At 42.8% G+C, this 19627-nt stretch overlaps 1 protein-coding gene across 13 annotated transcripts in view; it reads right to left on the bottom strand.

Moving 5' to 3' along the window:
- GRIA4 (glutamate ionotropic receptor AMPA type subunit 4) overlaps positions 1-19627 on the bottom strand; it is a 361383-nt gene that overhangs the window by 72775 nt on the left and 268981 nt on the right. For all 13 annotated transcript variants that reach the window (XR_008889509.1, XR_008889510.1, XR_008889511.1 and 10 more), the window contains one exon: positions 17344-17448. Coding sequence is in view for 10 of the 13 variants with exons in the window: in XM_056561599.1 (XP_056417574.1) it covers positions 17344-17448 (105 nt within the window). In the remaining 3 variants the exon portion in view is untranslated. The remainder of the gene's footprint in view (positions 1-17343; positions 17449-19627) is intronic.

Raw genomic sequence — 19627 nt, 5'->3', positions numbered from 1 at the left:
GTTAAGTACCACCGCACCAAGACGTACATTTACGTCCTGCGTCCTTAAGGGGTTAAAGGAGCATCACATGCTTGAAACAATCTTATTTTTCCACAATTTTGAAAGGGTGCCAATAATTTTGTCCAGCCCATTTTTGGAGTTTGGTGTGACATTATGTCCAATTTGCTTTTTTCCTCCCTTTTTTGGTTTAGTTCCAATACACAGAAAGGGAATAAACATGTGTATAGCAAAACATGTGTTACTGAAATCCTTTTCTGTGATAAATACTTCATTTCCTAGAAAATTTCAGGAGTGACTGTATATATCTTATTTATTTCTCATGTAACTTTCCCTCGGAGGATGAACACAAGCTCTGCTTACCGTATAAAATGACCTAAAAATGTCAATTGGCCAAGGTCACAGGAAGAGTCTGTGTGATATTTTACTGCTAGAAGCCGATAATCCCCGGAAGAAAGAATAGAGGACTAGAATACATAAAGTGTCGCCCCCAGCACATCCTTGTCTAACAGTTTCATTTCCATAAGGGGATGTATAAATGAAGACATGCTAGACAAAGGTGTTCTGCCTCCTGGCGCAGTTAACAAGGTAGAATTTCTTGGCCACATTTGAGCTGTTGAATTATGCATGCAATATAAATCAATGTGCAGGTGTCTGAGAAGACGGAAATGTCTCGGTAGTTAGGGGACACATATGTTCTTTCGAAGACATTGAATAGAAGAACCTCTAAAACTAGTTCAATATTCTTATGCATGAATGGTTTTAGAGAAAAAGTTACGGTGTTGAGTTTCTTGGAAAGATTGAGTTCTTCAAGAACCAGGAAAAAGGTACAAAATAGAATACGACAAACCTTGAGGAGATGTCACCTAGACTCTAGAAAGAAGCAAGTCCAACTGATGGCTCATAAGAAGTCACAATTCCTACTATAAAGTATGGCCTGCCCTTCTTAAAGGGGTACTCCGGCGCTAAGACATCTTATCCCCTATCCAAAGGAGCAGCACCCCATTATATTCAGTATCCGGAGCATGTTCGCTCCGGGTCTGATTACCGGCGATCACGGGGGCCGTAGCATTGTGACGTCAAGGCCCCGCCCCTGTGTGACGTCACGCTCCGCCAATGCAGACCTATGGGAGGGGGCGTGGCAGCTGTCACACGGGGGCGGGGCCGTGACGTCACAATGCTCCGGCCCCCGTGATCGCCAGTAATCAGACCCGGAGCGAACAAGCTCCGGGGACTGATTATAACGGGGTGCGGCATGCAAGATCACGGGGGATCCCAATGGCGGGACCCCCGCGATCAGGCATCTTATCGCCTAACCTTTGGATAGGGGATAAGATGTCTTAGCGCCGGAGTACCCATTTAAAGAAGTATTCTGGAAGTTTTATGTTTAAATAGTGCAGCTTAGACTAATATTACAGAAGAAGGTAAAGGTTCTTGTGTAGGCCTTGTGCTTAGCAGTTTTAGCTGATGTTGCAGGCATAAGATTGGGTTTATGTTGGTTGGCAATTCACTGAAGTGGTTCTGTAATGCTGCCTTAATTTCCCATTAATCCTTTGGCTAAGGGGGTGGTGTTTGTTCACTGCACCTGGCCATCTCATTAGGCTGCTGGTGCTGGAAATCACCCAGTTATACTGATTAGACTTATAAGCGTGTTGAGATCAGTTTACATACTGTGCAGTTTATATTAGTTTTTTTATTCAAAGTATGCTTTTTTTTAGAGAAATATTGCCATGAGGTGAAAGGGATTATACTTATAATCACAATCAAGGTGTTTTACAAAGGCATGTTTTTTTTAGGCTATGTTCGCACGTTGAATTTTAACTTTTATTTATGGCATGTTTGCTGTTTTTGCAGCAATTTTTCAAAATTGTGGTAAAACTAACACATCTTTATTTTGATTTTCACAACTGAGATAAAATATCAAATTTTTTTGCCATAATGTAGGGAAAACATGGCAAAACAGGAAAAAACCGCCTCAGGGGAGGCGTATAACTAATAAATATCCTGATCTCACAGAAATAGCAGCAGCAGCACACAGATTTGGGTGGGGAGGGGATCTGGTAGGTGATGATGCCATCCTGTAGTTCACAGGAAGTCAGCTGATCCAGGACTGACAACTTCCTCTGAAACACATTAAAGGGGTATTCCAGGAAAAAACGTTTTATATATATATATATAACTGGCTCCTGAAAGTTAAACAGTTTTGTAAATTTCTTCTATTAAAAAATCTTAATCCTTTCAGTACTTATGAGCTTCTGAAGTTAAGGTTGTTCTTTTCTGTCTAAGTGCTCTCTGATGACACGTGTCTCAGGAACCACCCAGTTTAGAAGAGGTTTGCTATGGGGATTTGCTTCTAAACTGGGCGGTTCCCGAGACACGTGTCATCAGAGAGCACTTAGACAGAAAAGAACAACCTTAACTTCAGAAGCTCATCAGTACTGAAAGGATTAAGATTTTTTTAATAGAAGTAATTTACAAATCTGTTTAACTTTCTGGAGCCAGTTGATATATATAAAAAAGTTTTTTCCTGGATAACCCCTTTAAGCTCAGACTAATGTTCACATGACCAAGTTATAGTTATACAACACATGAAGCTGTGCTGGATTAAAACAAAAGTGCTTTTTTAAACCAGACTTGTAAGTGCCATGGTCTCACTAAAATAATACTACCCAAAAGTTATAGGGGAGCTAGCGTCCATGCGCCAAACAACAGCCACCACATGGCAGGTGATACAAGATACATCATTATGTTTTATGACATTTTCTCCCATAATTGTTGTTTGGCTATTATACAACCTTATACCTGTTGGGAGGATGTCATCCTAGTGTTCCACTTCTTATTTATTGATATGTAATGTCATTGTGGTCATTAATTATGTCCCTGTCATATGTGGTACTGTGGTGTAGCTTATGATTACTGTACGTGTTTGTACTATGTGTCTTATATTGATAACTCGTTGTCTTTTTCTCTACTGTAATTACAGTCTGCATGCTGTTTATTTGTATGCAATTTTGTGGCAACAATAAAACATGAATTTTTAAATATACATTTTTTAGATGTGAATCCATTCTCTATGAAGGTATTTTCATTGGCTTTTTGGTAGTAGACACATATACGCCCACAGTGTGAGGAACTATATCAACTCTTAGGGGGAGATGTATCAAAACTTGTCCAGAGGAAAAATAGCTGGGTTGCCCATAGCAACCAATCAGATCGCTTCTTTCATTTTTGAAAAGGCCTCTGAAAAATGAAAGGAGTGATCTGATTGGTTGCTATGGGCAACTCAGCAACTTATCCTCTGGACAGGTTCTGATAAATCTCCCCCATTGGGAGACATTTTTCAAAACCTGTGCAAAGGAAAAGCTGACCAGTTGCCCATAGCAACCAATCAGATTTTTAAAAAGGCCTCTGAAAAATGAAGGAAGTGATCTGATTGGTTGCTATGGACAACTGGTCACCTTTTCCTCTGCACAGGTTTTAGTAAATCTTCCCCTTTGTATTTAAAGGGGTACTCCAATGGAAAACATTTTTTTTTTTAAATCAACTGGTGCCACAAAGTTAAACATATTTGTAAATGACTTCTATTTAAACATCTTAATCCTTCCAGTACTTATCAGCTGCTGTATACTCCACAGGAAGTTGTATTTCTTTCTGGAATTATTTTCTGTCTGACCACAGTGCTCTCTGCTGAAAACTCTGTCCATATCAGGAACTGTCCAGAGCAGTATAGGTTTTCTATGGGGATTTGCTTGTACTCTGGACAGTTCAAGACATGGACCAGAGAGCACTGTGGTCAGACAGAAAAGAATTCCAGAAAGAAATACAACTTCATCTGTAGCAAACAGCAGCTGTTAAGTACTGGAAGGATTAGGATTTTTAAATAGAAGTAATTTACAAATCTGTTTAACTTTCTGACAAATATGGCTGATTAATTCATCCAATGAGGCAAAGATAATTAGTATAAAATATAAATGTTACTAGAAGTGTGTTAAAACTTGGAACAAGGAGCACGATCATTGCTGTACAATAGGATACCACTACTGAATGGATCTATAGTGTGGTTCCTATAATTCCCCTTCCCTTTCCACACTTATTGCTAGATAGGGACTAGTACTATTGCAGGTAGGATTAGTTAGTATTAGTATACTCACCTGTACCCTCATCCCCCTCCTATGTAGGTCAATGTTGGACCTCATCTTTTTTCATATGTATATAATATTGTGGGCCATTACATGTGCGTTGCTTTATCATTTATGTATTAAGTTTTAACGCACTTCTAGTAAAAGTTATATTTTATACTAACTATCTTTGCCTCATTGGATGAATTAATTAGCCTTATTTGTATATTGACCTTCTCCTAGGGAATATTTATCAAGTCACTGTAGGGGGAGACAGTATATATTGGTCCTTTTCTCTTGTAATTGTTGTAACTTTTGGACACCAGTTGATTTAAAAAAAAAAAAAAAAAATTTCCCAGTAGAGTACCCCTGGAACCATCAGACTTGGCAAAAATAAAAACTGAGTTTAATATTTATTGGAAACCTTTTGCTTTGAACCTTTGACTTTGAACCTTCAAATATGGAATTCACCCATTCAAAGTATGTTTTAAAAAAAATATAAACCTCTACTACAATAATAAATATGGGAAGAAAGGGTGAAGAAAATCTGCAAGGTCTTGGTGCAATCCGTAAGGTAAAATCACAATGCGTGATGTATAAGTAAAAAGTCAATTTGTTATATACCAGAAACAGACGCGTTTTGAGGCCCAAACAGCCTCTTTATCAATGTTACAAATGGTATGTACAAACAGTAAAAACAGTGTGCTTTAAATAGACAAAACGGCGCTAAAATCAAATTGGTGCCTGGTGTCTGATGTCAGCTCTCCTGTCGGAAACGCAGGAGAGTGACATGTTGTGTAAACAGTGTCAGATTTAATTTTAATGACAGTTCAGTGCATATACAATGCAGAAACCTTAGTTAAGGTCCTGCAAGGTGTCTCAGTGTCTCCTGTAGAGTCGGCGAATAGTGACGTCTGTAGCGAGGCCAGAGTCGGGTAACTAAGGACGCTAGAGTTCACGCATGCGCTTACATGGTTATGATGTTGCTGCGAGGCAGCATTAATAGAGTATTTCAGCTTGAGCAAAGTGTGCGATCATATAGAGGAACTGCTTGTGGATTATATCTGATGAAATAGATGATATATAAGTGGTGTATCTGTCCACACTGTATGATATTATCATGGGTGGTACCAGACAATATAAATTATATATATGGTCATGCAAGTGTGTTTGTCATGGGTAGTGACAGATAGTGCAAGGTCAACAAGAACATTAGAGAGTACCAATTGGGTATGATGTATATAGCCAGGCATGTTGTTATAAATAATAGCAAATAGTATAAATCATGTATGGGGCCAAATGCATGGAATAACTGGAGGGAAAACCATATAGTACACATATAAGACAATATTGGAATCTGCTGTAAAATGATGATGAGTGGCGTGTTCGTGGTTGGTAGACAGTATATGGAGGATGTTCACTATTGTATGTTCTATGAATATTTTTTTTTTGTATGTGTTAGGATTCGGCTAGCTGGATGTGGATCCTCTGTGTCAGCGAGGGATTGGCGTGGACCGTGTCGGTGGACCGGTTCTAGGGTTGCTACTGGTTTTCACCAGAGCCCGCCGCAAAGCGGGATAGTCTTGCTGCGGTGGTAGCAACCAGGTCGTATCCACCGGCAACGGCTCAACCTCACTGACTGCTGAGAAGGCGTGGGACAGAAGGACTAGGCAGAGGCAAGGTCAGACGTAGCAGAAGGTCGGGGCAGGCGGCAAGGTTCGTAGTCAATGAGAATAGCAGGAGATCTGGAACACAGGCTTTGGACAACATTAAACGCTTTCTCTTGCACAAGGCAACAATATCCGGCAAGGAAGTGCAGGGGAAGTGAGGTAATATACACAGGGAGCAGGTGGAAGCTAATTAGACTGATTGGGCCAGGCACCAATCACTGGTGCACTGGCCCTTTAAATTTTAGAGAGCTGGCGCGCGCGCGCCCTAGAGAGCGGAGCCGCGCGCGCCAGAACATGACAGCCGGGAACCAGGACGGGTAAGTGGCTTGGGATGCGATTCGCGAGAGGGCGCATCCCGCTATGCGAATCGCATCCCCATCGCGAATGTCAGTGCAGCGCTCCCGGTCAGCGGGTCTGACCGGGGCGCTGCAGAGAGGAAAACGCCGTGAGCGCTCCGGGGAGGAGCAGGGACCCGGAGTGCTTGGCGTAACAGTACCCCCCCCTTGGGTCTCCCCCTCTTTTTGTCTCCTTGTCCCTTCAAATGAAAGGAGAACATAGGGGGCGCCTCTTGAGTTTCCTTCCGGAACAAAAAGTCCTGGGTAGCTACATCAGCGGCAGGTAGTTCAGAAGGAATGGAAATGGGGAGGGGGGGCAGAGGGTGAAGCATGTCACAGGGCAGAGTGTCACCAGGACAGGGGCTATGAGGAGGCACGGCACAGTCCTGATAGGCCTTGGGGAGACCAGGCACAGGAGGAGACACTGGGGCCCGACAGACGGGACTGGGAGCAGACGTGAGGCATTTCTTGCGGCAAGCAGGACCCCAATTCATGATCTCCCGGTGGCCAGTCAAGGGTGGGAGAATGATGCTGGAGCCATGGAAGACCGAGGAGGACTTCAGAGGTGCAGTTGGGCAGGACGAAAAATTCAATTTTCTCGTGATGAAGTCCAATGCTCATAGGCAAGGGCTCTGTGCGGTAACGCACAGTGCAGTCCAACTTCACTCCGTTGACCGAAGAAATGTAGAGCGGCTTGACTAGACGGGTCACCGGGATGCAGAACCTATGCACCAAAGAGGCCAGAATAAAATTTCCAGAAGAACCAGAGTCCAAGAAGGCCGCGGCTGAGAAGGAGGAGTTGTCAGAAGGAGAAATCCACACGGGCACAGTGAGACGTGGAGAAGCAGACTTCGTACCAAGAGACACCACACCCACGTGAGCTGGGTGCGTGCGTGCGTTTCCCAGACGTGGAGGGCGAATAGGGCAATCCACCAAGAAATGTTCGGTACTAGCGCAGTACAGACATAAATTTTTATCCCTACGGCGAGTCCTCTCTTCATGGGTCAGGCGAGACCGATCCACTTGCATAGCCTCCTCGGCGGGAGGCACAGGGGTAGATTGCAAAGGATACTGTGAGAGAGGTGCCCAGAGATCAAGGTCTTTTTCCTGGCGGAGCTCCTGGTGTCTTTCAGAAAAACGCATGTCAATGCGGGTGGCCAAATGGATAAGTTCTTGCAGGTTGGCAGGAATCTCTCGTGCAGCCAGCACATCCTTGATGTTACTGGACAGGCCTTTTTTAAAGGTCGCGCAGAGAGCCTCGTTATTCCAAGATAATTCGGAGGCGAGAGTAGGAAATTGGATGGCGTACTCGCCTACTGAAGAATTACCCTGGACCAGGTTCAGCAGGGCAGTCTCGGCAGAAGAAGCTTGGGCTGGTTCCTCGAAGACACTACGGACTTCAGCGAAGAAGGACTGGACTGTGGCAGGATCATTGCGGTCCCAGAGCGGTGTGGCCCAAGACAAGGCCTTTCCAGACAGAAGACTCACTACGAATGCCACCTTAGACCGTTCTGTAGAAAATTGGTCCGACAACATTTCCATATGTAGGGAACATTGAGACAGGAAGCCACGACAGAGTCTAGAGTCCCCATCAAATTTGTCCGGCAGGGACAAGCGGAGGCTAGGAGCGGCCACTCGCTGCGGAGGAGGTGCAGGAGTTGGCGGAGGAGATGGTTGCTGCTGTAGCAGTGGCAGAAGTTGCTGTAACGTGGCGGTCAACTGCGACAGCTGCTGTCCTTGTTGGGCAATTTGCTGCGATTGCTGGGAGACCACCGTGGGTAGGTCAGCGAGACTTGGCAGCGGCACCTCAGCGGGATCCATGGCCGGATCTACTGTTAGGATTCGGATAGCTGGATGTGGATCCTCTGTGTCAGCGAGGGATTGGCGTGGACCATGTCGGTGGACCGTTTCTAGGGCTGCTACTGGTTTTCACCAGAGCCCGCCACAAAGCGGGATGGTCTTGCTGCGGCGGTAGCAACCAGGTCGTATCCACTGGCAACGGCTCAACCTCGCTGACTGCTGAGAAGGCGTGGGACAGAAGGACTAGGCAGAGGCAAGGTCAGACGTAGCAGAAGGTCGGGGCAGGCGGCAAGGTTCGTAGTCAATGAGGATAGCAGGAAATCTGGAACACAGGCTTTGGACAACACTAAACGCTTTCTCTGGCACAAGGCAACAAGATCCGGCAAGGAAGTGCAGGGGAAGTGAGGTAATATACACAGGGAGCAGGTGGAAGCTAATTAGACTGATTGGGCCAGGCACCAATCACTGGTGCACTGGCCCTTTAAATTTTAGAGAGCTGGCGCGCGCGCGCCCTAGAGAGCGGAGCCACGCGCGCCAGAACATGACAGCCGGGGACCGGGACGGGTAAGTGGCTTGGGATGCGATTCGCGAGGGGGCGCATCCCGCTATGCGAACCACATCCCCATCGCGAATGTCAGTGCAGCGCTCCCGGTCAGCGGGTCTGACCGGGGCGCTGCAGAGAGGAGAACGCCGCGAGCGCTCCAGGGAGGAGCAGGGACCCGGAGCGCTCGGCGTAACAGTATGTTCAAAAAATGTGTTTTAGATAATGTTGTGGTATAGAAGTATGGTGATGATGTAAATACAAAGTTTCATAGGGATAAAAGTTATTATCTTTCATTCATAAGAATGAAAATCATTATCTGTGCTGAATGTCATTTGAATAATAATAAAAAAAAATACATTTTTCATTGTTCTTTTTGAAAACATAGGTGGGTGTGCAGTAGATTGGTGGGTGTACAGTACTGGATGTATACTTGGCTGTTATTAGATGTTGTCAATCTCTTCATTCGAACCTGATGGATGCAATGTGTTCATCTTAAATATCCAGTATGAGATTTTCAAAGCGGTCTTGTATATTCGTAGGTATTTGCTCCAATGCTGTCACTCTAATGGCGGTGAAATTGCTGTTGTGAACTTCCAAGGCGTGGCGTGAAACGCTATGTTAAATGAACTTGCGATTAACATTATGACGATAATTGTTCATCCGAGTCCTCAGTTGTTGCATCGTCCTCCCAATGTACTGTAATTTGCAGTCACATTCAATCAAGTAAATCACATAAGTAGATGAACAGCATAATTTGGTCTTGACATTAAAGCTCTCTCCAGTGCTGTTGCTTGCATACATGGTGGCCCCATGATTTATATTTATGCACAGTTTAAATGTTTTCAGACCGCATTTATAACAACCAGGTTTATCATCTCCATGGTCGTTTTTGCTGGTGCTACTGCCATTGTGGGTATGTATGGTTGGCTCTTTCCAATGGCTGGGTGCGGTCATGCTTTTCAAGGTTCTAGCATGCCTGTAAGTGAATCTTGGTTTCCTGGGTATTAGTTTGCCTAGGATTAAATCTAATTGTAAAACGTCCCAATGTTTTTTTATGGATTCTCTGATTTTCTGGTGTCCAGTGGAATAGTTAGTAAAAACAAGTCTTTTTCTTCTTCTTTCTGTTTTTTGGTTACCTTATTATTTATGGTTCCAGGGATGTTTTTGAGGGCCCTCTTGAAGGCGGAGTTGATAATTCCTTTTGGATAGCCCTTTTCTTCCAGCCTCTTCTTAATAATGCCGCTCTGTTGGATGTAATCCGTAGTCCTGGTGAAATTCCGCCTAATCCGGTGGAATTTCTCATAAGGGATATTCATTTTCCATTTCTTGAAATGGCAGCTCTTGTAGTCCAGTAGACTGTTACAGTCAACACTTTTGAAATGGGTTTTGGTAATGATCCTCGCACTTGTCAAACCTCGTACTTGTCAATTCAAGATCCAGGTATTCGATTACTTCTTCCGTACATTTCCCAGACAAAGACAGATTCCAGGTATTGGTATTGAGATAGTCTGTGAATAGCATAAATTCCTCTTCAGTTCCGCTTCAAATGAAAATGAGGTCGTCTATGTACCTCTTGCAGAACTTGAAACGATCTTTCCAGGGGTGTTCAGTGTATATGTATTGCTTCTCATAGCTTCCCATATAGAGGTTGGCAAACGATGGGGCAAATTTCGTCCCCATCGCTGTGCCTGTTATCTGGAGGAACATCTTTGTTTGGAAGCAGAAGTAATTATGACTAAGAATTAAGGCAATGCTGTCTATTATGAACCTTATTTGTTCGACTGGCATAGATGGGTCTGAATCAAGAATCATTGATATGTTGTTTATGCCTTTTCCATGTGGGATGTTTGAATATAAGGCGGTGACGTCTAGGGTGGCCCATCTGTATCCCTTGTATCATGTTTGATTCTTTAGAAGTTCTAATACAGTTGGAGTGTCCTTCAAGTATGATGGGAGTTGAAGTACATGTTTCTGGAGTAGAAGGTCCACATATTGCGATAGGTTGCAGGTTAGGGGGTTGACGCCCGAGAATATTGGTTGTCCCAGTGGATTGTCCTGGTCCTTGTGGACTTTAGGCAGGTGGTAAAAAATAGGTATTCTGGGATTTTTTTTTTTTAAGAATTCTCTCTCTTTTTTTAGAGAGTACTCTCTCCTCGAAAGCTCTATCCACCAAGGAGTGACATTCCTCAGTAAAGTCCTTCATAGGATCATTAGGTAGAGGTGTGTAATATATTGGATCCCCAATGATTCTCAAAGCCTCGGTGACATGTGTGTCCCTGTCCTATATAACCACTCCTCCACCTTTATCTGCATTGCGTACCACAATACCTGAGTTGGTGGCCAGAGATTTGATGGCTTTAGTTTGAGTCTTGTTTAGGTTATGTTTATATTGGTTATTCGCATTGATGGTCCTAAAATCACGGGTTACTAGGGAAAACATTTATCTAGGTGGTGCCCCCTATGGTATAGGGGATAAAATCTTGATTTTGGTTTTAAATGGATATCAATTGGGGGAGGATCCAAAGTAGTAATGTTGGTGATTGTCTCAGTAGCATTTGCAGGATTTTTGCTCAATATTTCAAAGTGCCAAGCTAAAGTGAGTTTCATCAAATAAGTGTTTAGATCGACAAAAAGATCAAACTCCTTGATCTTACCTGATGGACAAAAGGACAGTCCCTTGATGAGGACCTCCCTTTCGTTCTCCGAAAGTATATGGGATGATAGATTGAAAATCCTTAGTGGAGTTTCTTGTTTTTCTTCGGTCTCTGTGAGTTGGGCCTTTCTGTTCCTTCCTTTCCCTCTGCACCCTCTCTTGGTAGGTCTCCTTCCGGGGCCTTCCTTTTTAGATGGGATGGGCTGTAATACTCCGTGATTAACGTGGTGAGTGACTCCATCCTGAAGTGATACGTGAGGATCGGTGTCAAGGCTTGAGGTAAATCTAAAAAAGCTGGTGAGTTATGGTTGGTTGTTGTTGGTGTGGTCCTTCCATTAGTTTCTAGTAAATCATGTTGATTTTCAGAATCATCATGAACAATGATGTTGCTCAAATCAAACATGAATCTGTTGGACTCCTGGTTGGATATTGTAGGCATATCCTGATCGCACACTTTGTGCAAGTTGAAATACTTTATTAACGCTGCCTCGCAGCAACATCATACCCATGTCCACAAAAGTCTGTTTATTCCGTCCGTGCGCATGCGCGAACTCTAGCGTCCTTAGTTACCCGGCTCCTTCCTCACTACAGACGCGCGCTGACAGCTCATTCATAGTTGTCAGCTAACTCTGTGCAGAACCCATCACCTCCTTGCCCTGACATCCCCCTGCATGGCACTAGTTGCCAACTCTACTGGAGACACCTTGCAGGACCTTAAACAAGGTTTCTGCATTGTATATGTACTGAACTGTCATTAAAATAAAATCTGACACTGTTTACACAACATGTTACTCTCCTACGTTTCCGGCAGGAGAGCTGACATCAGACACCAGGCGCCAATTTGATTTTAGCGTCCTTTTGTCTATTTAAAGCACACTGTTTTTACTGTTTGTACATACCATTTGTAACATTGATAAAGAAGCTGTTTGGGCCTTGAAATACGTCTGTTTCTGGTATATAATAAATGGACTTTTTACCTATACATCACGCATTGTTATTTTACCTTACCGATTGTGCCAAGACCTCGCAGATTTTCTACACCCTATGTTTCAACGATCGGCTAAGGTTTCCTGACTACCGATACCGAGGTGGCTGCACCGTTACTACATGCTGTTACTGGTGGTTGTGTCTGGCACACAACCACAAAAGGTGAGCAAGATTGCCCCTATTGTCCCACCAGCACTTAAGAATACATCCATATTTTTAAGGACTACTATCCCATGAGAAGCTCTGCTGTTTTTTTCTCCTCTATTAGATACATAATAATAAATATGAATTACCAGTTTCCAAATAAAAAAAACATGTGGTATCGTCACATGCGGAATCGTCCAAACTATTAAATGTGCTGTTGACCCAGGAGTGTATCCAGTAGGAAGGAGAAGTAAAAGTCTAGTGGCAGCTTTAAAAAAATTACAGTGGCAGCTTTAAAAATATATATATATATATATATATATCAAGTGGATACATAGCCTTAGGGCAGGGTCACACCGGGCACATTTTCAGCGAATTTCACCCTGCGGATGCTCTGATGGTAGTCACAGAGGGACTGCAGAGTGAGCTCCCGACTGTGGCTGGGTAATGCTGTGTGTTTGCTCATAGCGGGGGATTTCTACAGTAGGAAATCCACCAATATAAGCGGACGCATAGAGCTACCGACCGTAGCTGGGGGCATGCTCTGCAGTCCCTCTCTGACTGCAGTCGGTGCACCCACAACGTGAAATACGCTGCGGATGTGCCCCATGTCACTCTGCCCTTATAGTAATTGATCTGCTTCAAGTGACCTCCAAATAGTGTGCTCTTTTACTTAAAGGGGTATTCCAGCCTTATGAAACGAAAAAGCAAGAGATGATCCAGCAATTCAAAGGAACACATGGCTTTATTAGAAATAAAAAAAATGTGCATCCACCTTACATCACATATGCCACTTGACGGGTTTTGGCAATGTTTAAATAAAAAAGCTCTGTTTTAGAAACCAGATAGTGTAGATAGTGGTGTGACATCGATAGTGATGTCCACTTGTGACCATGGCATCCTGGTGATGTCAGCCCAGAAAACAGTAGCAGCCAATCATGCAGCTTCAGTTCTATGGGCACAGTGCTGTTCTATGCGTCACTGCCATGGATAGAGTGTTACCATGCCGTACCGTGGCTGCCGGCAATTGCCAAATTACCAAGCCCTTGTAGAGAAAATAGAACAGATACCCAACATTCACCGATGATGCTAAATCATGCAGATTTATTTATCCATAGCAGGGAAAGTCACATAAAGGATGTGTTTCAGCATATTACCTTCCTCAGCATGCTGCCTAGGCAGCAAGCTGAGGAAGGCAATATTCCAAAATGCATCCTTTATGTGACTATCCCTACTATGGATCAATAAATCTGCATGGTTTAGCATCATCAGTGAGTGCTGAGTATCTGTTCTATATGCTGGTTCATTCCCACAACCATAACACCAGGAAGTGCCGACCTAACCATTACTACTCTTGTAGGGAAAATTACCAGCTTCAGCAAAAAAAATAAACATTGGATTGAGAGGGGTCTAAGGAGTGTCATAAGAAAACCCCTCTTAGTATTTCAGTAAACAGATAGTGGATAGAGATGAGCAAAGTTACAGTGATTTGATTCGTCACGAACTTTTCGATTCGGCGGTTGCTGACTTTAGCCTGCATAAATTACATACAGTAATCCTAGGACTATATTCCCCTTTTCCAGCCCACCGGAGCACCTGAAAGCTGAATTAATTTATGCAGGCTAAAGTTAGCAACTGCCGAGCCGAGAAGTTCATGACAAGTCGAATCCCTGTAACTTCGCTCATCTCTAATAGTGAATGTGATTTAGGGCTGAGAACTCCAGAGAACCTACATGGTTGGAATTCTATTTTTTTTAGGCAGACCAAGAGATTTACCATTTTTTCTCAGCTTTATTATTTAATTTATTTTTCAATATTTACCAATAATAAGAATTATGCAATTTAAAGGATTTATCATTATCTGAACTGAAAACGTATCTTGTTTCCTAATGCCGTATAGTCATCGCCCAGCCCTCAATCCCAGGCCGAGCGTCAATGCAATTTCAGCATCACTCCCTGCTCTCTCCGCCACAACTGTCAATGTACATGAGAGTATTGATGGTGACACATTCACATGCATTGCGAGTCACAGGCCTGTTCACCCCTCCCATGTCCTTCTCCCATTGATTCAGTGATGAGGATTGAATACAACAACACACAGCTTAGGGGCATGTTATAAACACATTAAAAAAGGATCAGAATTCTTGCAGATACTGGGGAAACCTGAAGCTTCTTTAGGGTAAATCTGCTAGATTACATTACAATAGGTGTGTGCAAATCTTCAAGAATGCTGTGTTAAACATACGGATGAAGAAGAGCTGAATTTGTTATTTAACTCTACTGAGCTGCATTGTGAGTTGTTTTAGCAAACCCTTTGGGGCCATATTGCTAGAATATGCTACTGAAGTTAAATTGTTGGGAACCCGTTTGCTCCTACACACCTGCTGACACCAATGGCACAAAATGCTGTACCATTTTGTTTACTGTAAGGTCACACCACTTTACTGAGGGGGAGTGGGGATGCACATGATTTGCCCATTATAGTCAATAAGCATGCCTTTCTATGAAGGACACAAGATTTGCCCATTATAGTCAATGAGCATGGATTTCTATGGAAGCTATGTAACTGACTCATTATGGGCAGAGCTTTCTACGGAGATAAAGTTGATTGGCCAATTATAGTCAATGGGCATGGCTTTCTATGGGAACTTTGTATTTGTTCTATTATATTCAATGGGCATGTCCTTTTATGGAGGCCACATGATTGGCCCGTAAGTCAATGGGCATGGCTTACTGTGGAGGCCACATAAATGGCCCATTATAGTCATCAAGCATAGCTTTCTATAGAAGCCATGCAATTGTGCCAATATAGTCAATGGGAATGAATTATTTGGAGGCCACATCATTGGCCCATTATAGTCAATGGCTATGGTTTACTATGGAGGCCACATGAATAGCCCATTATAGTGAACAAGCATGGCGTTCTATGAAGGTCTATAAATCACAGAGAAAAATAAATTTCAAATAGTGTACTCATGAAGAATAAATTACTAAAACACTAAAACTTAACATTTATTGCTTAAAAACTTTCTATGAAGGTCAAATGATTGGCCTATTATAGTAGTCAACAAGCATGGCTTTCTATGAAAGCTATGCAATTGTCCCATTATAGTTAATAGGCATGGCTTTTTATGGAGGCCACATGGATGTCACATTATAGTCAACGGGAATGACTTTCTGTGGAAGCCACGTAATTGGCCTATTGTAGTTAATAGGCATGGCTTTCTATGAAGGTAGCATGACTGACCTACTATAGTTAAAAGGGTTATCCACCAGAAGGTGACTTTAGATCTCTTGTTTGTAAGTGTGAGGTCACTTTTCTGAGCTATAATTCCATGCAGCCCTGTGGAGAATAATTTACTTCACACCAAGCATTCGCTCCACCCTTTGAAGCAGACAGGCTCCCTTTCAACACCCAACTAGTGATGTAATGTCCCAGGCTGCACTGCAACTTGGGAAAACCTGAGACGACACTCATTTTGTATGATAAAAATAAACATTGAGGCAAAAATCACAGAAGAATTGCGAGACCACGGTCAAACACAGGTACAGACACTATCTTATGAACTACACTAACTTCACAGCCCATGTAGCATAGTCAAATAAAAAAAAAAAAGCTGAAATACCCCTTAAATTAATACACAAAAAATGCCAATTGGGAATATGCTACCCAGAGGCTTCTGCAGTTGGACCCCAAACATTTTAACACTGGTGCTGTATCCTGAATATACTTCATATTGGCGCTCAGTTATGGTAATGCACCACTGTCAGTTTACTTGCTTCTAACCGTATGTGAAACCATACAATGGGGGAAGTAAAATTACAAACTCATCTTTGCTACATGTGTAACATGAGAAGATTAACAACTTTATGGTATTTCTATAATAATTAAGATATAACAAGGCAAATACTTTTTCCATAACCTTAAATAGATATAGGGATATTCTCCCAGTCCAAACAAAGCTGAGGAGTAAAAACAGTACTCCAAAACTGTGGACCTCTAGGTCCCGGCTGTCTGGCGGCCACTTAATTAAAGTGTTCCTGTCAGAACCCAAAGAGTTAACCTTCATTGAGCTTTTGTCTGGTCGGGTTGCTTGGCTACGCCTTAGCCAATCTGGCTGTGGCAGCAGTCAGGTTGAGTCACCTGTGAGCTGAACATTTAAGTCCAGCTCACTCCTTCCCTGGTTGCCAGTAAAAGAGCTTGTCTCAGAGTAACCAGCATTGTTTGACCTGTATTCCTGATATTGATATTGATCTTGGCTTGGCTTTCTGACTTCCCTTCCCGTATTGGTACCTTGAGAACTCCTGTTGCTGTTGGCTAGTTTTGACCCTGACTTGACTGTGTGTTTGTCTAGTTTTATTTCTGTTAGTTTTGTGTGCCTCCAGCTGTTTTCCGACACCTGTATTTTAATTTATTGTTTTGACTTTCCTTCACTTGTTATAAGAAGGGACTGTCTTTGTGGTTGTGGATCCGTTACCTAGGATGGGTATGCAAGTATACCGGGACAGAGGGTGTGGGAAAGTTTAGGGCTGCATTCTATCCTTGTCCGACGTGACAGTTCCATCTCAGTTCATACTCTGAGTCTAAATTTCAATGTTTATCCTAACACATAGTCCAATAATAAAATTGCCTACTGCATAATGTTTAACACAGTATGCCGTAAGCTCCCTCTAGTGGTGGCTACAAACAGACTGAATCTTATTGTTAAGCTCTATTCTGGGGATTAAAGGCTTTGTATCAGTAAAACAATACTACACCTGCTATAAAGATATATAAAAAATGTTGTCACTAAATAATTTAATAAAAAAATATCTAAATAAATATGGAGTTTTAAACTACATTTAAACTACCAATCCATCCAAACAACCTCACATACAAATAGAACTAGTTTTTAATATTGCATCACATTTATCTAAAATGTGTTCTCTCTGCACCTATTTCTGTTCAATCTTTTCACATCCTCACTTCAATGATTATTCTGATAAGGCAGCTAAATATTAACAAACCTAGAACAAGCAACTCAAACACATAGAATAAGCTATTCAGGTTATGCTGAGAAAAAACAAATAAATATATGACTGTGGATTTACGCACCTTTCTAAGGCCGGAACTTTTCAGCTCCAAAACGTCCATTGTGAAGTTTACTCTTCTTCCATAGTGATCAAATTGTACATTTCCAGTTAAACCCTGAAGTCGAACCTTTAAAGAAGTATAGATATGAATATAAGCCAAAGTAAATATAATGCTAATAAAACCTAGTCATTAGATGCATTAAAGGGGTATTCTGTTGCTAGACATCTTATCCCCTGTCCTGCGTACAGACACCCCGCGTTCTGAACATTTTGTTCAGAACTCTGGGTTTGGGAGCCGTGGATGTGACGTCATGCCACGCGACCTCTATTCATGTCTATGGGAGGGGGCGTGATGGCACAAAGGGGCATGACAGCACGACCATAGCCTCCCAAACCCGGTGTTCTGATGGATGTCTGCACAGAGATCGTGGGGGACCCAGCATCGGGACCTCCACAATCAGACATCTTATCCCCTACCCTATGTTATGCTATGGTTAGGGGATAAGATGTCTAGCAACGGAGTACCCCTTTACGAATTCATCTTACAATGCTGGACTTTCTTTTACAAGTTTAAAATATAGATTACAACTTTTATGGACTGATTTCAAAGTTTAAATACACAGACAATAAAGTAGTTATAAACATAAAGAAATATATACCTCTAGAACATGTGTCTTGCAGAGTATGCAGTGTGGCCTCCCATCCTCATTTCTCTTCCTTATATTCTATCCACATAGCCCGACCTCATTTCCGGTCCTCATTTCCCAATCTCATATCCTGTCCTCATTTCCCAACCTCATATCCCATTCCCTGCACTAACTATTCTCTGCACCTGCCGGATAGAAAGTCTGCAGAATGTTTTAAAGTCCTGAGCAATCTCTGCAGCCTGACAGTAAACTGATTGGAAAATGTACTGGAAGTCCCAAAGACTTACATGGGACTACAGAGAAAAACCCCACCCTTGCATAGGAGGGTGGGTTAGGGTTGATTTAACTGTACTATAATAAGTAACATGTACCAAGTTTAATCAAAAAATCACCAGCCATTTGGAAGATATGCTAGTTCTAGGCTTAGGAATCCAGTGGGCAGTCCTACTGACTACTACTGAGAATTTCCAGCAATGATTGATCCACTGGGGGTTGACATAGTATCAACCCCCTGTGGAGCACATGAACTTGCACTGCACTTTACCAGCATTTGGTGGGGTCCAAGCAACTGGAACTCTGCTGATCCAGTATGTATGCCACCAATGTCCCACAATTTGCATGAAGAAAGTAGACTTAGTGACAGTCTGTCACTTCAGTTTAATACTCTGTAGCTGCTTCATTAGATCATCTATACACAAATTAGTCCTTTCTAAACTTATCTCTAAACTTTAGGAGATGGTCTTCACAGGCTTACAATGGAGCGCCTCTCCTGCAGTGACTCTAGAGATTAGGCTGGGTTCACATATATCAGGCGTCAGGCATAGTTTACCTTCGGCTTGCACCGGAGGGAAACTGATGCTAGAACGGATCCTATTTATTTGAATGGGGCAGTTCACAATCATCCAGTGTCCCAATATTTACGCCGGATGGTTGGACAGACCAGAGAGCACCGGACAGGGGAACGCAACTTGCAGCATTCTGCTGTCGAGTGCCAGAAACAATGGAGGCTGGATGCCATACAACTGATGACAACTGATGCATGTTGTCATCAGTTATGGCATTGTTTGCGTTGAGATGCCGGATACTATCCTTAGTGGGAGAACACCCAGACCCTGACTGATGTTTTTCCAAATGACAGGGACAAGTCGAAAAAGTAAAGCCCATATATATATATATATATATATATATTCTATAAAATGATTCAGTATATATCCGTTTACCTGGTGGACATCTTGAGGGAGCTGTGGTCACAAAGAGTGTAACCATAGTACCTATCATTTCTCCGAATAACCTTGTGCAAGCGATATGTAAAATGAACAATTACTAGTTCACGCACCAGAACAAACCAAACACCTTAGGATCTGGCAGGACCGGTCTATCTTCATTATCACTGACAGCTTCATTAATAAGAATTAATAGTTCTGCTCGCACATGTTTTCCTGCTGGAGAGTTCATTTCGGAACTTAGCACTGAGATCAAGCTCTGTATTAGGTATGTAATGGTTTCTAAGGCAAGTGACAGTATATGCTGCTATTTTGGTATTGCCATATTGCCCCCTCCCATAGATATGAATGGAGGGGGCATGGCGTGACATCACAAGGGGGTGTGGTGTGACATCACGTCTCCAGTCCCGGAAACAAACGGTGCAACCCCCCGCGA

Source organism: Hyla sarda, chromosome 2 (assembly GCF_029499605.1).
Source record: "Hyla sarda isolate aHylSar1 chromosome 2, aHylSar1.hap1, whole genome shotgun sequence".
Classification (NCBI taxonomy): Eukaryota; Metazoa; Chordata; class Amphibia; order Anura; family Hylidae; genus Hyla; species Hyla sarda.
This window is presented reverse-complemented; position numbering and strand designations above follow the sequence as displayed.